Source organism: Lipotes vexillifer, unplaced genomic scaffold (assembly GCF_000442215.2).
Source record: "Lipotes vexillifer unplaced genomic scaffold, Lipotes_vexillifer_v1.1 scaffold890, whole genome shotgun sequence".
Taxonomy (NCBI): domain Eukaryota; kingdom Metazoa; phylum Chordata; class Mammalia; order Artiodactyla; family Lipotidae; genus Lipotes; species Lipotes vexillifer.
In genome coordinates, this window is record NW_006776053.1 from 1124052 (window position 1) to 1145242 (window position 21191).

The window sequence follows — 21191 nt, forward strand, 5'->3', positions numbered from 1 at the left end:
GTCATTTAAATTGCACAGCAGCCCCATGAGTTGTGTACTATTTATCATCCACATATCACAGACGGGGAAACAGGGCCTCAGAGAAATTATGCAAGGTGGCTCCAGTGTCAAGATGAACTTGGATGTCTGACCTCCCTCCCCAGCAGGAACCCCTGCTACCAAGGCAGCACAGCTACCTCTGGACCCAGCTGCACACCTCCCATGCCGGGATGTGGGGACTCCTCCCTCTGCACTGCCACCCCCCGACCCCCCCAGAAGCCAAAATCCTACTCCCTTTCCTCCAAACAGGGCCTCTCCCCCCATCATGTGTTACCTTTTTTTGGTCCCCGCGGCTTGTGGGGTCTTAGTTCCCCCACCAGGGACTGAACCCGGCAGTGAAAGCGCAGAGTCCTAACCACTGGACCACCAGGGAACTCCCCTCGTGTTACCTTCTGAATGACCTAGATGAAGACCCAGAGCCCAGGTTCAAGGCCGGGCTCTGCCACTGGCCAGCCGTCTAACTCGGGATGAAAGCCCTCAGTCCTCATCTGGAAAATGGGCATGACAGCCCCTCCTCACATCGGGTCGAAGGTAAAGGCGATGAGGCCTGTAGGGGATCAGCTCAGGGCACGTAGCAGGCTAGATGCTGGGTGCTCCCTCCTCATCCTGGCCTGAGAAGGGACTAGGGAGTTCAAGGATCCTTGGGTTTCCACAAACTAATCTGGGATCCGAGGTTCACAAGGTGCCCCTTCTAATAGGGTGACTTTACCTGTGCGTTGTGGGGAGATGTGTGACGCAGGTCTCGTCCAGAGACTGAGGACCCCCTCCTCCTCCGCGGACTCACGTGTCAACTGCTGGCCCGCGCCTGCCCAGTCCCTTGCACGCTGGCCGGCTGGGGTCCCGGTACTGGCGGGCTGGGGCCGAGGGGCGGGGTCTCCTAGCACCGCCTCGCACCCGTCGGTCTCACGGACAGCTGCCAGGCGGAAAGCACGCAGATGCAGATGCCGGATTCGGTCCCTGAAACACCCTGCAGAGGTTGAGCCGATCACAGCCACCAGGCCAGGAGAAGCGGGTGAGGACTTGGGCTGTGAACAGAGGAGGGATCAGTGCGGGTGAAGGGGAGCTCTTTGCCCCGGGGCCCTTCAGCCTACGAGGGATTCCCTACTGGTGCCTTGTGGAGAAGGGACGTGCAGCGGCACGACCAAACTTCGCATCTCTCTTGAAGGCCAACGAGTGTTTGGCGAGCAAGGAAGGTGGGTGCCAAGGAGTCTCTGGGGGCAAATACGGGCAGATGTGAACGGAAAGCTGGGGCCGTCAGCAGTTATTGATCCCACACTGTATGCCCTGGACCAGCCTCTTATAATTCCCCATTGACTTGGGGTTGGGGGTGGGGCCTGGTGGACGCAAGTACTGTTTAAAATGGGAGAAAGTGACAATAAATTGGTGCTTTTCAGAGTCCAAAATGTGTGAACCTCCGTGTCCTCCCGTGCTGGGATCTGTTTGATTTTCATGCTTATAGACTTTATCTGGGAAAGGAGAAAAGGTATGAATTATCATTGGTGATGGCTCCAGACTTCCAGGTGGTATGAGGCTGAATGGTGGGACACAGCGGGGCGTTACTTCACTTCCAGTGTTTTCTGAGACCCATTTGTGCCTGGCCAGGGCTCTTGCTGGCCTGAAGCCCCCCCAGGCTGCCAAGAGCAACCCCCAAATCACGTGTGATTAGGGTCTCCTCAGCTTACTACAGCACCTGGCAGTGGCAGGTCTGAAGTGAAGTTTCAGACTGAAACTTGCGATGAAGTGATCACAAGCTGATCTTGTAGGTGGTGCCTCTGAGGGAGTGGGAGGCCAGTCTAGGCAGGAGGGACAGCATGGCCAAAGGTCTGGACAAGGGATGTTGCCTGGGGAAACGGGAGCAGCTTAGGGAGGAAGGGAAAAGGTGGCTGCATGGGGGAATGGTGGCACTGGTGAGGCCAGAGAGCTCAGCAGAGGCCTGATAGAGCAGAACCTTGAATGCCAGACTGAGAAGCCCAAAGGACATGAGAAAGCCTACAGGGCCTGGAGCTCGCTCTCCCTCCCTCCCCTCGCACCCCAGGAGACCCTGCACTTTGTTTCCGCCACTCTCTGGCCCGAGGACAGCTGCTGCCCTCCTCCCCACCCCCAACCCCCTGTCAGCTCACCAGGGCTACAGTGTTTCCCATCTGCGGTCTTGGAAGAGGCTCCTGGAGACCATCCCTTTGTGCAGTAAATGTCATCCCCACTGGGTGGGCCATCCCATCCTGGCCTTCCAGCCCAGTGGAGTCTGGGAGCCAAACAAGGGGCGAGATGACAGAGTGGGTAGCACAGCAAGGCAGGCAGGACAGTGAGCTGCTTTCCTGTGCTTTTTTCCTTCCCCAGTCCACATTGGCCACACCTGTGATTCCCCTGCACTTTGTTTCCGCCACTCTCTGGCCCGAGGACAGCTGCTGCCCTCCTCCCCACCCCCAACCCCCTGTCAGCTCACCAGGGCTACAGTGTTTCCCATCTGCGGTCTTGGAAGAGGCTCCTGGAGACCATCCCTTTGTGCAGTAAATGTCATCCCCACTGGGTGGGCCATCCCATCCTGGCCTTCCAGCCCAGTGGAGTCTGGGAGCCAAACAAGGGGCGAGATGACAGAGTGGGTAGCACAGCAAGGCAGGCAGGACAGTGAGCTGCTTTCCTGTGCTTTTTTCCTTCCCCCGTCCACATTGGCCACACCTGTGACTCCCCTGCTGTTCCGCCTGCCCCTGCTGGATCCAGAATGGCCCCCTGGTGCTACTGCCTCCTTGCCCTCCTGGTACCTGAACTTCTGGGAGGCAGGGGGGTGCAGGGGAGGAGGCCAAGGGGACTCAAAGCTGCTAGGGTTCCAAGTGGCCACCTCACATCATGAGGTAACTGCAAAGGTTACACAAGCTAAACCCCTGACATAGAAATAAAAACATCCACCGGATGCTAGGAAACAGGCTCAGGGCAATGAAGTGACCTGCCCAAGATCACCCTCTGGGTGAACCCAGGTCTGACTGCAGGGCCTGCAGCCTCCACTGCACCCCACTGGAGCACACAGTAGGCATTCAATAACTGTACATATGGGCGTGGTGACCTGACTCAGACCCCACCTCTCTTCTTCTCTCTCAGATAAGGAGTCTCTCTGGGACCCCTTCCAACTCCCCAGGTGAATCAAGGAACCCTTGGGTCACAGGTTGCTATGAGGGATGCCACAGAGAGGCTCTGCCTGCCCCCAGTTCAGCCAGCCCGTGGCCCATGTGCTACACTGGCCTCGAATGCAGAGGAAGGGAGGAGGCGCCATTTAGTTCAGCACCCCTATAAGAGGCCCTGGGCTGAAAGCATCACTCACGTCCATCTCATTCCTGCCACTATACAGATGACAAAACAGGCTCAGCAAGGGGACAAAACTTGCTAGGTCATAAAGCATGGCTAGGGTTCAGCCCCATCCAGCCCCAAATGACTCCAAGCTCAGTGTCCTTGGCCCTGCCTACTCTACTCACCCTGCAAGGGTCAGATGCCCACATACTTCTCCCACATTGACCCTCCTCTCGCCCTGCAGCTCCAGTGTCCCCTGGAGAGGTTGTGGAGACTGCAGATGAGGTATGCAAGTTCCCAGGGCAGCAGCTGAGCTGGTGGCAGGCCCAAGAGTCCTGTGAGCAGCGGTTTGGCCGCGTGGTACTGCGGCACCCAGATGCGGTCCTCGCTCCACGGCTGCCTGACCCCATCTGGGTGGGCAAAAGAGAGGCCCCTCTGCAAAGACCCCCGCAGAGGCGTGAGTGTGAGCCAGGGCCTGGGAAGTGGGGGCTGGGGGGAGGGGGCTTTGGTGACCTAGAGATGGCAGCCCACCGTGACAGTCCTTGTGGATTGAGCCCAGAGGAAGTCCACATCGCATCTCAGGTTCCCTTGTCCTGGACTGAAAGTAGAGGGTTGACCCCTGGGCACGGTCACTGGAGCCCCATTTTTCCTTCCAGAGGGAGGGAGGAACCAGAAGCCCAGAAGGGGCCCTAAAGCTGCGCCAAAGGGCCGTCAGAAGCAGGACGGTGTGCGCAGCTGGGGAAACTGAGGTCGAGGTGTGTCCCCGCAGGCGCGCGCACCGCGGCCGCACTAACGTTCGGCGAGAGGACCGCGGACCGGGCGGCGTGGCTTCGGACGCCTCTGCCGGCGCTCGGGGCGCTGACAGCGTGCGTGCACGTGCAGTGGAACGCCGCCTCATCCGACGCGGCCGCACTCTTCTCCCGGGCTGTACCGGCGCTGGCCAACGCGCTGCAGCTGCGCGCCTTCGCCGAGCCGGGGGCGCCGTGCACGCGGCGCTCGCGGTGCGCGGGCACCACGCGCCTTTCTGCGCTGCCTTTTGCGCGGATGGCCGCTGGCACCACGTGTGCGCCACGTGGGAGCAGCTCTGCGAGCGCTGGGCGCTGTTCGCCGACGGGCGGCGACGCGCTGGGGCTCGGGGCCTAGGCGCAAGCCACCCACTGCCACCTGGCGGCATCCTAGTTTTGGGCCAGGACCAGGACTCTCTGGGCGGCGGCTTCTAGGCGCGTGACGCCTTCAGCGGCAAGCTCACCGACTTCCATCTGTGGGCCCGGGCGCTGAGCCCCGCGCAGCTGCACCGGGCACGGGCCTGCGCGCCGCCCCACCCCCCGCCCCCGGCGGCCTGCTCTTCCGCAGGGATCTGGGCGCCCTGGACGTCACACCCTCGCTGCTACCGCCGGTGCGGGCGCGGCTTCTCTGTCTGGGTACGGCCCGCCCAACCTCCTGTTTGTCAGGCCCCGCCCGCCTTTTGGCTACACCCCCAACCTCCTGGCTCCCATCCGCTTCCCTTCCGACTGGGGGACCCAGCCCACCTCTTTCCCACCGAGCCACGCCCACCTCTGGCCACGCCCTCTCCAGGCCTCCAGTACCTCGGGCGTCTGCCCAGTCCTAGCAGCCTGAATGGGCTCGACCCCTGGCGACCTTGCTGCTCCCAGTGTTGGCTGCAGCACTTCTCTCCCAGGTTCCCACGTCGCCCCCTAACTCCCGGACCCCGCGTCCTGGCGCCCCCTCAAGTGTGCAGGCGCCTTCAAGGCCCGAACTGTGGGGCTGTGGGTCACAGGGACCGATGGGAAGCCAGGATGCAGCCCTGACACCTCTCCCACCCTGGCCAGTGCCCTCAGAGGAGTGCCCTACGTAGGACCCTGGGCCCAGCACCCAGCACCGAGGGCTTTTTGTTTTGCCTGCAGCCTCTGCCCTTCCTCTGCTGCTACCGGACAGGTGCGCCCTGTCCGGCTGTGCCTTGGGCTCTGCTGAAGGGGACGCTGGGTATGGACCAGTGTAGGCTGAGGGGGAGCAGTTGGCACAGCCTGGGAATTCAGAATCTTCTCAGAGTTTCGGGGGCCTCCACGGAGTCTAGACCACAGACAATGGGGCCATACGGAACTGGGGGTGAATCCCAGCTGTGCAGCAGTCACCTCGAGCAGGCAATTTTGCCGTTCTTTGCTTGTTTCCCCATCCGGGACGCCTAAGGCTCCAGACACACAGCCGTCAGTGTGGGCTTCTTCCCCTGAGTGGCACAGGCGGATGGGGCACCTCTGCGGACGATGTTGCCCAGGGCTCAGTCTGGCATCCACTCCTTTGCAGAGACCTACCAGCAGCTGCAGGACGCCCAGTCACGGTCTGGCCAGGATGTTATCAGCCAAGTCAACGCCTTGGCCAATGTCATTGTGGTGAGCCCCCTCCCAGGAGGCTGCAGAGTCTGGGGGCACTGTGGGTGGCATCCCTGCACCTCAGTGTCCTCATCTGTAAAGGGGACACCCACCTAATGTGTGTGCAGGAATTAAGGTTGCAGGGGGTCCCCTTGAGACAGTCAGACCAGCAGTCAGCAGCTCTTCTGCTCCACAGTTCCTCCCTGACCCTCTCTCTCTGAAGCCCACGGAGACCTGTCCCTGGCCGAGGCCTCCAGCTTCCTGGAAGAGAGTCCTGACAAAGGAGACAGCTCCACTGGGGCCAGCTGCGCTGCTGGCTGTCATGCACTTCCTGAAAAGGGTGGCAGCCCTTGGGACATGGGAGCCAGAGCCCACGACTCAGCCCTGGGAGCAGCTGGGCCAGGCCATCGTGTCTGCGGCCAGCCTGGTCCTGGAGGAGCAGCTGGCTGGTGCGTGGCTGTCAGTCAGCGAGGTGAGGCTGGCAGGGCTCGGTGGGGCAGGGGCCTGGGCTCTGGTTCCTACCTTGCCACCGACTGTGTAGCCACCGGTGAGTCAGCGCCCATCTCTGAGTTCCATCTCTCCAGCCATCAGAAGCCCTTCTTCTGTCTGTTTTATAAGTTGAACTTCCACATACAAGTGCTCCTGAACAACTTCTGCAGTTAAAAATTAAGAGCCACTAGTCAATAAGGGCCTCCCATATCCGAGAGTCCACTGACCACCTTTAGGAGGTCCTCTCTGCTGCGTGTTCAGCCATGGAGAACAGAAGAGACAGATGCTGAGGGTGTTGGAAATCTCATCGTGGCAGAAGTGGCTGTAGGCCTGGGAGTCATCGGCCCAGAGAGGGAGAAAACGAGGGGTCGTGAACATTGCCTGAGAAGCTCTGGGGCTTAAGAGGCAGACATGGTCCCCCTGTGATTCAAAACTGGGCTTGGGGGTGGGGTGGGGATGGCACAACACAGGAGGCTGGTTCAGTGGAACGTTCGCCTGTCCAGGTGATGCTCCCCATCCTTGGGGATGTGTAAGCCCACATTTTACTGGGGATCTGAGACACCGTGACAGACTGGGGAAAACTGGACTCTGAACCTCAGTTTTCTTCCCTGGAAAATGGGGATGATCATACCTGCCTTGCTTAGGCAATGGAGAGGAGTAGGCGTCTATCAGGTGACTTGCCCACCACAGAGGAGGTGTCCCATTAGCGCATGTTTCCCCTCCCTGTTCTGTCCTCACCCCGCGTGGTTTCCTTTTTGGAACCTAAAACTTGAGCACCTGTTAGAGATCTAACACTGAGCCAGACCAAACAAGCAGGAGGCACGGCCCTGCCTTCCGAGTGTACCCTGGTCGGCAAGCAACCTGCCAGCAGGCAGAGAGCACTGTGAGGTCTTCGGCTTGACTAGAGGATGACGTGGCTTAGGAGAGCGTTGGAGAAGCCAGAGGAGGCTCATCAGGCAGGGCCTCAAGTGTCAGTCTGAGGAGCCAGGACTTGATCCTGGAGGCCCTGCAGAGCCACTGAGGGTCTGGAGCCTGCAGGCCACCTCACAGATCATTGAGATCCTGTTAACCGCAGTGGTCAGGGCAGGCAGCTGTGGGGCGTGGCGTCTGAGAGAGGGCTGAGTTGCGGCCTCCTCCCAGGTGGTGGGTGGACCCAGGGCCCTGTTGGCCAGCGAGCAGCGCCTGGCGCCCCTGCTGAGCACCATGCTGACCTCTGAGCGGCCCCGAAAGCACATCCAGCACCGCCATGCCGGTGAGCGAGCCTGCCCGCCACCCATCCCACACATCTGGGCTCCGGGTGGGGCCTGGGCTCACACATCCTCCTCAGCCCTGGTCACTGGGAGTTCTCGGACTCCCACAGATACTCCATTCTCTTTCCTGCCTTTGCCCATGCTGTGCCCTCCATCCAGAATACTCTTTCTCTCTTGGTCTCCTAGCAAACTCGCATACATCCTTCAGAACCCTGCTTGAGCACCAGCTCTGCTAGGAAGCCTCCCCAGTTCTAGCTCTCTCCCGACAGTTCCTCTCTCCTCTGTTACCCCGGTGTTTTGAACATATCTTTTATCACCTTTATGGTAATTACATAATAGCACCTGAAGTTCTCTGAGTGCCAGGGCCATTTCTGAGTCAGTTCTGCATCTCAGCTTCAGACCCAAGGGCACACTCAGTAAATGTTTGTAGGTTGAGTGGGGGAGCACTTACGGTGGAACTTCAGGCAAAACTTGGGTCCTTCAGGTGCCCAGTGGTTTCTGGCAGCTCATTGATACTCATGTCCCATCCCCCAGAGACTCCCCCTTCTCAGTGACCCCCTCTCCCTGACTTGGAGAAGTCAAACTTACCTTGCGTAAGTTGCTGAACCTCTCTGTGCAGGAATGGTGGCCTCCTAGGTATGTGGCAGGGAGAGGGGAAGCAGACCCTGCCAGCACGGCCAGCCCAGCAGAAAGACCTCCCTGCTGAGGCCCAGCCCCTGAGCCCCATCTGCTCCCAAGCCTGGAGTTGCGGAGCCTACGCTTGAGGGAGACCAGCACGGAGGGCCAAGTGTTCACGATGCCCAGTGGGCATCCAGAGAGGCCTGGCCACATCCTCATCCCTGCTGCTGAAGCGAGGCAGCTCCTCTTGAAAGGTGGGTGAGGGAGAGGGGTGGTGGGGTCCTGTTGGGGTCTGGGTCAAACCTCAGCCCTCACAGCTGCTAGCTCTGCTATTTTGAATAAGTCACCTCACCTTTCAGAACTGTCTCCTCATCTGTAAAACTGTATTATTAGTACTCACCTCAGGTTGTTATAAGCTTAAAGCGCCTACCACGTGGTAGGTGTTCACTTAGTCTCTTCCCCTCAACCACACATTTTCCCTCGGTGCCACCCAGGGGTGGAGGATTAGGATAAGGGGCAAAGGGCTTTGGAGCCGGCAGGTTAAGCACATCAACTATGGCTGGTTGAAATTCTGGTTCTGCCACTTATTAACTGTGTGATCTTCAGGAAGTCATTTAACCTCTATGAGACTCAGTTTCCCTATGTGTAAGGTGGGCAGAGCATTTTCCTCAGGACCAACCTGTGGTGCTTGCTCAGTCACTGGGCGGGTCTTAGGCCTCCTTCTATTCATCCAGGCCTCTCTGGAGTCACCATGATCCACAGCTGGTTCAGCTCAAGTGTTTTCCAGTACACCCTGGGGGCCCCTGGCCGAGAGCCCCAGGCCCTGGACACCTCTGAAGAGGCAAGCAGAATGCAGAGGTGAGTGGGTCCCACCCAGCAGGCAGCTGAGGGCCTGGATCCCCTCACCAGGGAAGGCTAGGCCTCCATCCCCTCCCAGAGCCCCCATTCTGTTAGGCATATCTGCCCTTGGCAGCCCAGGGCCAAACCTGCTCCCCCCGACACACACAGATTTCTGGGCCTGCCAAAGATGGGCTGGTGGAAACATGGCTCAGCTCCTGCCTGGGGCCTGGCTTCAGTGCTGACTCTCAGGGAGGGAACAGGGCTTACTCAAATTATCAGAAAGAGTGGAACCCAGCTGCCCTAATTCCCAGCACAGCACTTTTCCACAGAGGGTATCATCTGTTCTGCAGGGGCCTGGATGACATGACCCCAGCCATGTATGACCTCTCCCCGACAGATACCTGGTGCACTTAAAAGCTCCCTTTCTCCCCACAGGTTCCTAAGCACCTAGGTGGGGTCAGCAATCATCTCATCTGAGGTGTGGGATGAAACCGGGGAGGCCAACACGGCTGTGACCTTTCACCTGCAACACTGGGCGCAGGTACTGGGCGATGCTTCTGGGAAACAGCCACCTGGTACAGTTATCCTGGTTTGGTGCCCCCCGCTACATCCCAGTATTTGCTCACTGGACAACCAAGGTCTAAAATGTTCAAGAAAAATACTCATCCACAAGCCATCCCATTGTCCTCGAGAGAGGGGGAAGGGCAGTAGTGCATTGCACACTTACTTTATGGAGGGTGACTTAAATAATCAGCATTCATTTAATCTTCCAACTGCGCATTCCACAAAAGTGAGCTTGGAAGAGGTGCTGTGCCTGGCACCAGCTTATAAGTGGCAGAGCTGGGATTTCATTACATGTCTGCATGACTTGAAAAACTGGTGGTTCCCATCAGATAATACAGGGAGATATGAGAGACCTGCACTGCAGTATGCTTCATAAGCATAAAAATAACCTAAATGTCCATCAATAGGGGATTACTTAGCCTTATAGAGCTATAAAATGGAATATCAGCTGAGGTTATGTAAAGAATGAGGTATTTTGCTGTAAATTGACAAGAAAAGATCACCAAGATATGTCATTTAATTCATTATATGTAATACACAAATTCCTTCTCGCTTTTGAAGCTTTAGAGCATTTCAGAGAAAGCTAAAGTCTCCTTTGCTCAAAACCACCAATCCTGGACACACACACAACCCCCACAGCTTATATCTTTTGTATATCATCTCAAGACTTCTTAAAAATCAATTTCATTAAGGTATATAAATCTACATATACTAAAACATCCATTTTAAGTGTATAGCTTGATGAGTTTTGACCAGTGTATATACTCATGCATCACTGCCCCAATCAAGATATAGAACTTTTCCACCTTCCCAAAAGGCTTCTTCGTGCCCCTTCCCCATCAGCCTTGCCCACTCTGACCCAGGAAATCACTGCTCTGTTTTCTGTGACTCTAGATTGTCTGTCTTTCCTAAAGCTTCATATAAATGGAACCATATAGTGTGTGCCATGGTCTGGCTTCTTTTGCTCAGGTCTGGCTTTTTTTTTTGCTGTACGCGGGCCTCTCACTGTTGGGGCCTCTCCCGTTGCGGAGCACAGGCTCCAGACGCGCAGGCTCAGCGGCCATGGCTCACGGGCCCAGCCGTTCCGCAGCATGTGGGATCCTCCCGGACCGGGGCACGAACCCGCATCCCCTGCATCGGCAGGCGGACTCTCAACCACTGCGCCACCAGGGAAGCCCAGGTCTGGCTATTTTCGAGTATCATCTACGTTGTTGCCTGTTTCAGTAATTCACTTCTCATTAGTGCTGTGTAGAATTCCGTTATATGGATAGACCATAATTTGTTTTTCCTTTTACTTGGTTTTTTATTATTTTATTTTATTTTATTTTATTTTATTTATTGGCTGCGTTGGGTCTTTGTTGCTGCTTGCGGGAGTTCCCTAGTTGTGGCGAGCGGGGACTACTCTTCCTTGCATTGTGCGGGCTTCTCACTGTGGTGGCTTCTCTTGTTGTGGAGCACGGGCTCTAGGTGCGCAGGCTTCAGTAGCTGTGGCACACAGGCTCAGTATTTGTGGCTCACGGTCTCTAGAGCTAAGGCACGGGCTTAGTGGCTCTGCGGCATGTGGGATCTTCCCTGACCAGGGCTCCAACCCGTGTCCCTTGCATTGGCAGGTGGATTCTTAACCACTGCGACACCAGGGAAGACCCTCCATTTACCTGTTGTTGGAGATTTGAGTTGTCTCCAGTTTGAGCTGCTATGAATAGATCCACTATGAACACTCATATACAGCCTTTTTGTGGACATATGATTTCTTTCTACTGGGTGAATACCTAAAAGAGGACTTTCTGGGTCGTATGATAAGTATATGTATACATTAACTTCCTAAGAGACTGTCCAACTGTTTTCCAAAGTCATGTACTATCTTACATTCCCACTAGCAGTGTGTGAGCATTGCAGTGTTCCATACCTTTGCTAACATCCTTAACTGCCTTTTTAATATTGTTCATTATAATGGTTGTGTACTGATGTCTCATTGTGGTTCTAAGGTGCAATTCCTTCAGGACCAATGATTTTGAGCATCGTTTTCTATACTTATCACGCATTCATATATCTTCCTTTGTTAAATATAAGTTCAAATCTTTTCCCCAATTTTCATTTTCTTAATTAAATAAATTTTGAGATGAGCCACTGTTTTTTTTTAAATAGGAAATGTTCTTTATTATTTTTTTCCCAAAATTTTTGCATTAGTCTGCTGTTTGCTTTTCTGATTACTGACATTTCTGCACATAAGCCATATAGATCCTCTCTTTTTAAATTTTATCTTTGTACTCCCCTCACTCTTTTTCGCCCTGCCCCCGCCCCACCACCACTGGCAACCATCAATCTGTTCTCTGCATTTATGAGCTTGATTTTTTTTTTTTAGAGTCCCCATATAAGTGAGATCATACAGTATTTTTCTTTCTCTGACTTATTTCACTTAGCATAATGCCATTGAGCTCCATCCATGTTGTTGCAAATGGCAAGATTTCATTCTTTTTATGGCTGAGTAACATTCTGTTATTATACACCACAATTTCTTTATCCATTCGTGCATCAGTGGACACTTAGGTTGCTTCCATATCTTTGCTATTGTAAATAGCCATGAACATGGGGATGCATATATCTTTTCTGAGTTAGTATTTTCATTTTCTTTGGATAGATACCTACAAGTGGAATTGCTGGATCATATGGTACTTCTATTTTTAATTTTTGGAGGAAACTCCATACTGTTTTCCATAGTGGCTGCACCAACTTACATTCCTACCAACAGTGTATGAGGGTCCCCATTTCTCCACATCCTCTCCAACACTTGTTATTTCTTGTCTTTTTGATAATAACCATCCTAACAGGTGTGAGATAATATCTCATTGTGGTTTTGATTTGCATTTCTCTGATATTTAGTGATGCTGAGCATCTTTTCATGTACCAGTTGGCCATTTGTGTGTCTTCTTTGGAAAAATGCCTATTCAGATCTTCTGCCCATTTTTTAATTGGATGGTTTGGGTTTTTTGTTCTGTTTGTTTGTTTCTACCATGTCAAGGAGCTCACCACCTATATTTTCTTCTAAAATTTTTATGGTTTCAGACCTTAAGTTCAAATCTTTAGTCCATATTGAGTTAATTTTTGTGTATGGTGTAAGATGGTAGTCAAGTTTCATTCTTTTGCCTGCGGCTGTCCAGTTTTCCCAACATCACTTATCGAAGAGACTGTTCTTTCCCCATTGTATGTTCTTGCCTCCTTTGCCATAAATTAATTGACCATATATGCATAGGTTTATTTCTGGGCTCTCTATTCTGTTCCATTGATCTATGTGTCTGTTTTTAATGCCAATACCATACTGTTTTAATTTCTATAGCTTTGTAATATAGCTTGAAATCAGTAAGCATGATGCCTCCTGCTTTGTTCTTCCCCAATTTTTAAATTATTTGTCTTATCATTGAATTGTAAGAATTCTTTATATATTTTGAATACAAGTCCTTTGTCAGCTATGTGTTTTGTGAATAATATCTTCTAGTCTCTGGATTGCTTTTCACTTTCTTGACAGTGTCTTTGGAAGATAAGTTTTGAATGTGATAAAGTCTGGTTTATCAGTTTTTATCCTGCATGGTTTATGCTTTTTGCATCCTATCCAGGAAATCTTGCTTATCCCAAGGTCACAAAGATATTCTCAAAGAAGTTTATCATTTTAACCTTTACATTTATGTCTATGATTTATTTCAATTCATTTATGTGTATTATGTTGGGTAGGAGTTGAAGTTCATTATTTTTCCATATAGACATCCTATTCCAATATCATTTGTTGAAAAGATTATTCTTTCTCCCATTGAATTATCACCTTTGTTGAAAATCAATTGTCCATATATGTGTAAGTCTGTTTCTGGGCTCTCTATTCTGTTCCAGGGATCTATACACTAACCCTATAGTGTTGTGATTAACGTATCTGTATGGTAAGCCTTGAAATCAGGTTGTGTAAGTCCTCCAACATTGTTCTTCCTTTTCAAAATTGCTTTGGCTAGCCTAGGGTGTTCACATTGCCATATAAATTCTAGAATCAGCTTGTTAATGTCTATGGAAACACCTGCTGGGATTTTGATTGGGATTGCCTTAAATCTCTCAAATTGAAATAAGATGATGAACTGGCATCTTAACAATGAATCTTCCAATCCTTAATCGAGGTATATCCCTCTGTTTATTTAGATTTTCTTGAATTTCTCTCAGCAGTGATATACAGTTGTCAGGGTTCAGGTCTTGAAGGTATTTTGTTAGATATACCCTTTTTTGTAAATGGCATTATTTTCTTAATTCAATCTTAAATTGTTCATTGCAAGTATATAGTAATACAATTGATTTTTATATAATGAGATTGTATCCTGCAGCCTTGTTAGACTCACTTAGTACTTCTGGTAGCTTCTCTTATAGAGTTCTTAGGATCTTCTACATCCCTGATCATGTTGTCTGCAAATGAAGACAGTTTTGTTTTCTCCTTTCCAATCCATGCCTTTTTTTTTTTTTTTTTCCGATTTTCCTTCCTTGGTGCAGTGGCTAGGACCTCTAGTTCAGCATTAAATAGGAGTGATGAGACCAAATAGCTTTGTCTTGTTCCTAACATTAGGGGGGAGAGTATTCAGTCTTGAACCATTAAATGTGATGCTAGCTGTGGGCTTTTTGTAGATGCCCCTTGTCAGATTAAGTTCTCTTTCCTTCCTGCTTTGCTGAGAATTTTTATCGTGAATGGCTATTGAATTTTGCCAAATGTTTCTTCCACATTGATAGGATCATATGGTTTTCTCTTTTATTCTGTTAATATAGTAAATTGCATTGATTGATTTTCAAATGTCAAACCAGCCTTGGATTTCTGGGATAAACCCCACTTGGTTATGGTGTATTATCCTTTGTATATATTGCTGGATTCAATTTGCTAATATTTGTTAAGGATTTTTGTGTTTATATTCTTGAATATGTAATATGTTCTGTAGTTTTCTTATACTGTCTTCCTCTGGTTTTGGTGTCAGGTTAATCCTGATCTCATAAAATGTGTTGGGAGTTCTCTCCTCCTCTGTTTCCTAAGAGAGTTTTGCAGAATTGGTATTATTTCTTCCTTAAATGCTTGATAGGCCAGTGAAGACCAGTGAAGTCTTTCGGGCCTGGTGTTTTCTTTGTGGGAAGTTTTTAAAGTATGAGTTATTTCTTAAACTGATATAGGATTGTTTGGGGTGTTTTATTTCTTCTTGAGATGGTTTTAGTAATTTGTGCCCTTTAAGGAAATTGTTCCTTTCATCTAGGCTGTTCAGTTCTAGCAGGAAGTTGTTCATAATAGTCACTTATTATCCTTTTAACATGTGTAGGATTTATAATGATGTTCGCCTTTTCGTTCTTGATCAGTTTAGCTAGAAGTTTACCAATTTTGTTTATATTTTCAAACAACTAACTTCTGAGATTGTATTTATATATTAATTATATGAACTAAAATACATTAAAATGAAAAATAAATAAAAGTAAGGGATTGCTTATTGTGGCAAATTTGGAAAATGTAGAAAAGGATAAAGCAGACAAATCCTATTACCCAGAGGTAGCTGCCCTAAACTTTTCCATGTGTTTCCCTTCAGCCTTTTTCTGGGTACATAATACTATATATATATATATATATATTTTTTTTTTTTTCCCTTTTGCAAAATCAAAGCCCTTGCGCTTTCAGCTGAGCCATGTAAACATTTGTGTTTTTCATTTTCCCCACACGTGTTTTCTGCATTGTCTCTGTCACAGATGTCCCTTTGCCATCCTGTCCTTTCTCACCTGCTGCTTGATCCTAGCAATGCGTAGGCCTTGACTGCGGCCAAGTCCAGAACCGCCCACCCCCTTCCCAGGGGATGGTCCAAAATGAACTTGACCCCTTCCCCTCCATGCATCCAGAGTATCTGCAGAGTTTCTTCTATTACAATTAACCCTGCCTAACCCTGTGAAAATCCTCACTTATAATATGTTTTGATTCTGGTGACTGTCTCCTGGGGATATATGGCCAGGTATGGAGCTAATGGACACCAACAGTTTTGTGGCTTTTGAGTGTATAAGCTGCACTGATATTTCAGTTTGTACCACTTGAAAATGCTACCAGTGGTGTAACAACCATCCATTTTAAAAGCAAACAGCAGGTTTTCTTTGTGTTCCAGCACCTAACATAGTACCTGAGACCCAGGAAAAATATTATGAGTGAATGAATACATGTGGTAATAATTCAGCCAACCCTAGGAATAATATGTTCTCTGGAGGCATCGTCACAGAGTGTGGAAAGAGCATGGAGTCGACCAAGTCAAAACCCAGTCTCAGCTCTCTGCTGTGTGACCTCGAACAGATTAATTCCCCTCTCTGAGGCTCACCTTCCTCATCTGAAATTACATAAATTTATACCTGTCCCCTAGGTTGCTATGAATATCAACAATAATAAAGGACATGAAAGTACTTTGCAAATCACAAAGTATCATATTCTAGTGAGGTGATGTTGCTGTTACCCTCCCCAGTCGGGACAAATAGCCCAAGTCCTGAGCTTAGGCTGCCTCCCTGCTTGGTCTGGGACAGATACCACCTGCCACCTGATGTCTTCTTTCTGCTTGATGACATCTTATAAAGTCCATAGTGTTGTCATTGTTCATTACAAAAGAACTAACATGTTCATTATAACACATTCAAACTGAGACCTAACTATTGTTAAGTTGGCTGTGTGTTTGATTCCAGACCTTTTGTGCATGTGTTTTCACAATTACATAGAACCTTATTTTTTTTTAACCATAAATGGGCTCCTACTATGCAGAATGTCAGGCAGCTTTTTCCTGTACTGAAAAACATATGGCGATGCTGGAGAGGGTGTGGAGAAAAGGGAACCCTCTTGCACTGTTGGTGGGAATGTAAACTGATACAGCCACTATGGAGAACAGTATGGAGGTTCCTTAAAAAACTAAAAATAGAACTACCATACGACCCAGCAATCCCACTACTGGACATATACCCTGAGAAAACCATAATTCAAAAAGAGTCATGTACCATAATGTTCATTGCAGCTCTATTTACAGTAGCCATGACATGGAAGCAACCTAAGTGTCCACTGACAGATGAACGGATAAAGAAGATGTGGCACATATATACAATGGAATATTACTCAGCCATAGAAAGAAAAGAAACTGAGTTATTTGTAGTGAGGTGGATGGACCTAGAGTCTGTCATACAGAGTGAAGTAAGTCAGAAAGAGAAAAACATATACTGTATGCTAACACACATATATGGAATCTAACAACAACAACAAAATGGTTCTGAAGAACCTAGGGGCAAGACAGGAGTAAACACGCAGACGTAGAGAATGGACCTGAGGACACGGGGATGGGGGAGGGTAAGCTGGGACGAAGTGAGAGAGTGGCATGGACATATATACACTACCAAATGTAAAATAGATAGCTAGTGGGAAGCAGCTGCATAGCACAGGGAGATCAGCTCGGTGCTTTGTGACCACCTAGAGGGGTGGGATAGGGAGGGTGGGAGGGAGGGAGACGCAAGAGGGAGGAGATATGGGGATATATGTATACGTACAGCTTTTTCACTTTGTTATAGAGCAGAAGCTAACACACCATTGTGAAGCAATTATACTCCAATAAAGATGTTAAAAAAAAAATATATATATATATATACACATATATATATATATATATATGGCAAGCTCTTTCCCCAACAGTAGATAGAGACCTGTGTGTTCTTACTAGGCGGAGCATCCTGGAGGGAAGACTCATAGTGGTTTGTTAGCTTGTTAGCTTGTTCCTAGGATTTCGATATTAACCATAATGCCAGCCTGAAACTCTACTCACTTCACCTTCCTTCTGCCGCCCTGCCGGCATTCTTCTCCAGTCCCTGCACCCACGACCCATGCTGGGCAACCCCCTGGTCCCTCAAACGCAGGAGGCCTCCACATCCCCCTGCATCGTCTGGCCTCTCTCCTTGCCCACATGTGCTCACACACCTGCCCTGTGCCTGTTGGCTGCCCTTAGGCCTTCCCTCCAAAGCTGGTGGAGCCTGTCTGTGCTTTCTGGAACTTCAGCATCGGGTGAGTTTCCAAGTTCTTTCTTTATTATTTTTTTTAATTTTTAAATTTTATTTATTTTTGGCTGCATCAGGTCTTAGTTGAGGCATGCAGGATCATTGTTGTGGTGCGTGGGCTTCTCTCTAGTTGTGGCATGCGGGTTTTCTCTTCTCTAGTTGTGGTGCTCAGGCTCCGGAGGGCATGAGCTCTGTAGTTTGCGGCACGTGGGCTCTCTAGCCGAGGCACACAAGCTCAGTAGTTGTGGCACATGGGCTTAGTTGCCCCGCAGCATGTGGGATCTTAGTTCCCTGACCGGGGATCAAACCTGCATCCCCTGTGTTGTAACGCTGATTCTCTACCACTGTACCACCAAGGAAGTCCCCCAAGTTCTTTATTTTTTTTTTTATTTTTTTTTATTTTGCGCCACGCGGGCCTCTCACTGTTGTGGCCTCTCCCGTTGCGGAGCACAGGCTCCGGACGCGCAGGCTCAGCGGCCATGGCTCACGGGCCCAGCCGCTCCGCGGCATGTGGGATCTTCCTGGACCGGGGCACGAACCCGTGTCCCCTGCATCGGCAGGCGGACTCTCAACCACTGCGCCACCAGGGAAGCCCACCCCCAAGTTCTTTAAATAAGGCACTTGAAAAAAAAAAAAAGACATCCGGGGACTTACCTGGTGGTCCAGTGGTTAAGAGCCGCGCTTCCACTGCAGGGAGCCAGGTTCCATCCCTGGTTGGGGGACTAAGATCCACATACCCTGCAGTATGGCCCAAAAAATAAAAATAAAAAATGTTTAAAATTAAAAAAAAAAGTCCATTCTACTTGAGGATGAGGCAGGACTCAAGCATGTTTTTGGCCTCCATTCACCAAATTTCTTGCAGGGGTGGTTCCAAGCCCCACTCAACTGGGGATAAGCTGGGGCAGGAGAGCCTGTTACCCAGGAGGTAGTGAGCTCCCTATCATAGTAGGTATGCAAGCCTACTCTGTGGGGTACCTAGGGAGAGTCTCATCTGTGAAATGGGTGTTAGAGTTGATGAGGGAATGAACATCAATCACTGTTGCTTAGTAATTAATGCAGTTAATCAGTGGTGATCATTGGTATCAACCACAACCTCCTACCATTCCTGAGAAAAGTACATTTTACAGATGAAAAACTGAGACCCAGGGAGGGGCAGTGACTTGGCCAAGGTCACATAGCTGGTTAGAGGCAGGGCACTGAGGGACCCCAGGCTTTGGGGAGAGGCTTTCCCCTGCTTGCCACCTGTCCCCCAGCCCCATGTCCAGCCCATCTCAAGAGCCCTCTGTTCACTATTCACCCCAAGCCCAGACTCAGGGGGCTCCTGGGCCACCACTGGCTGCTCCATGACCGCTCTGTACCAGGACTCAACCGCCTGCTTCTGCAACCACAGCGCCGTCCTGTTGCAGGTGTACAACGTCCAGGTGAGTACTGGGGAGGGGGCAGGGGGGCAGGGGAGGGTGATGTCAGAACCAAGTTTTAAAGGATGCACAGAAGTTGAACAGAAAGGCATTCCAAGCAGAGGGCCATCTGAGCAAAGGCAAGGAGGCTAGAAATGGCAGACGAGTTACGTTCTAGAATTGCAGTGTGTCTGGGGCTTCCAGTGTGATGCCCGGGGTCGGGGGATGGCAGTGAACAAGGCAGGCATGGGTCAGATCACACAGGCCTGGAAGGCCAGGCCCACGCGCTTGGATCGTGGTCCTGTTGCAGAGGGCAGATGTGGAAGAGTGTGAAGCAGGCGTTAGATTTACATGAGGGAGGCCGCTGGTGTGGGGAGTGAGGCTGAGGTGGGGGCCAGGGGGGAAAAGCAGTTCGGGGGCTGCGGGCCTGGCCTAGGAGAGGGGAGGGGCCCTGGGCCAGGGAGCAGTGGGGAGATGAGGAAGACTTGGCTGAGGAGGAGGTGTGACCTGGGCCACCGGGAGATGAGGGACTCGTCTCAGGAGGCACAGGTGGGCAACGGGTTTGCGGGTCTGTGGGGTCTGTGGTCTGGTGCTCGGGGCGGGAGGGGTCTCAGCTGGCCCCAAGAGCCAGAAGGTAAAGCCATGGCCAAGGTGAGGTTAGAAATAAAATGAGTCGCGACTAAAGACAGGCCCCTGAGAGGCATTAGCATTTACAGCCTTGCGGGGAAGCCAAATTCCAGGAGGAGGCCAAGCAAGGTGGGCTCGCTGGACCAGAAGGGGACTCAGGCTGAGTGAGACGGTGTCTGAGCCCAGGAATGCTGGGGTCACTTGGCCTGTTCGGGAGCATGCTTGAAAACATGCTACCAAACGCATTTTTCCTGTAAAAACAGAGCGTGGACATCGGACACATCGTGAGTAATCCGTGCCAGCTCCCTGTTCCCCCCTCAGTGGGTAGTTGTCACATGCCACCCCTCCTCCCCATGGGCGTGTCGGTGGTCACTTACAGTCTAGGGCTTCTCGGTATCTGAGGAGTCCGTGAAAGCTGGGCTCCTCTCCAGCAGAAGAGGACATGCAAATGCTCATTATCAAGTTGCTGTGTGCAGGCCTGGCCATCCCTGCTTCACGGCAGAGAAGGCGGTTGAGGAGCCTGGGAGCTGCCGGGCGGGGCGGGCGAGTCCCGCCGGGCCAGGGCGGTGGTGGGGCTGCTGTCCTTCAGGGTCTCTGTCCCTCCCACAGAGGGGTCCCGACGGGGGGGGGTGGGGTCTCTGCTGAGGACGCTCTCGTCTGTGGGCTGCAGTGTGTCCTGTGCCCTCGCCACCACCTTCTTGCTCTTCCTGGCAGCTGGGTGAGGCAAGCTTACCACCTTGCCTGGCACCCTGGGCCCGCCCCGCCCCGCCCCTCGTGGGCCTTCACATCCCTCCTCGGGTGGGTGTCCATCCTCGGTCCGAGAAGCCCCTGTGGAGCCGCCCTTTCCTCCTCCACTGGCCGGTTCACTGGGACGCAGGTGGGGAGGGGGCGGTCCTTGCTAACCAACTCCTCTGCCTGTCCGGGGTCCCCCAGTCAGAACGAGCCACAGTCCACGAGACCCTCACCTTTTCCCTGGCCTCGGCCGAGGGCTTCCTCATGGCCAACGAGTGGGCAAAGGCCAACAAGGTGGGCGGCCAGCGGGTGGGCTTGTGAGCTCAGGGGGGCCTGGGAAAGCACCTTCAGCCTTTTCTAGGTTGCCCCCCATGTCTTCACTTGGCTCCATTTCCGGGGAGGAGTACGGCCTAGAGAGGAAAGACCCCGAATGTTGGAGCTGGGCCCAGGGCGCTGCCCCGAGAACCTACCCGCTCATACTGCTTTGGGCTGGCAACGCCAGGCACGGACAGGGGACCCAGGGTGGACCGCACCCATGACCGGCCTCCGTGGGGATCCCCCACCCTCCCACACAGGTGGCGTGTGTGGCCGTCACAGCAGTGATACACCTCCTCTTTTTGGTCGGCTTCTCCTGGATGTTGGCGGAAGGGCTGCCTCTGTGCAGCAAGGTGGTGGCTGTGCGCATGTGCCTGGGCCCCAGGAAGCCGCTCTGCTACGCCACAGGCTGGGGTGAGGCCCCTCTGCTCCCCACTCTTGCTCTGTTCCCCTCCACCCTGCCTCGCGTGGCCTCTGTTGTGTCCAACACTCACCGCCCAAAACCCTCCTCCACCGGCACCCAGCGCCACCCAGTGGCCAGCGCCCGTGTCTGACACAAACCCAGCTCCGTCGACCTCCAACTCTACCCAGCTCCAATTCTTTTTTTTTTTTTTGCGGTA

General features: G+C 51.7%; 1 protein-coding gene across 1 annotated transcript in view; it reads left to right on the forward strand.

Annotated features, from left to right (window-relative positions):
* The first annotated feature begins 2627 nt into the window (after window positions 1–2627).
* The window catches only part of ADGRD2 (adhesion G protein-coupled receptor D2), a 29136-nt gene continuing 10572 nt past the window's right edge, over window positions 2628–21191 (forward strand). The window contains 22 exon segments of the mRNA XM_007450256.1: window positions 2628–2664; window positions 3138–3198; window positions 3561–3775; window positions 4088–4291; window positions 4294–4643; window positions 4646–4739; window positions 5148–5182; window positions 5184–5253; window positions 5620–5705; window positions 5881–5895; window positions 5898–5947; window positions 5949–6156; window positions 7314–7425; window positions 8776–8899; window positions 9317–9422; window positions 10035–10042; window positions 17363–17403; window positions 18809–18921; window positions 20134–20145; window positions 20148–20235; window positions 20441–20550; window positions 20832–20985. Coding sequence (XP_007450318.1) covers window positions 2628–2664; window positions 3138–3198; window positions 3561–3775; window positions 4088–4291; window positions 4294–4643; window positions 4646–4739; window positions 5148–5182; window positions 5184–5253; window positions 5620–5705; window positions 5881–5895; window positions 5898–5947; window positions 5949–6156; window positions 7314–7425; window positions 8776–8899; window positions 9317–9422; window positions 10035–10042; window positions 17363–17403; window positions 18809–18921; window positions 20134–20145; window positions 20148–20235; window positions 20441–20550; window positions 20832–20985 — 2293 coding nt within the window.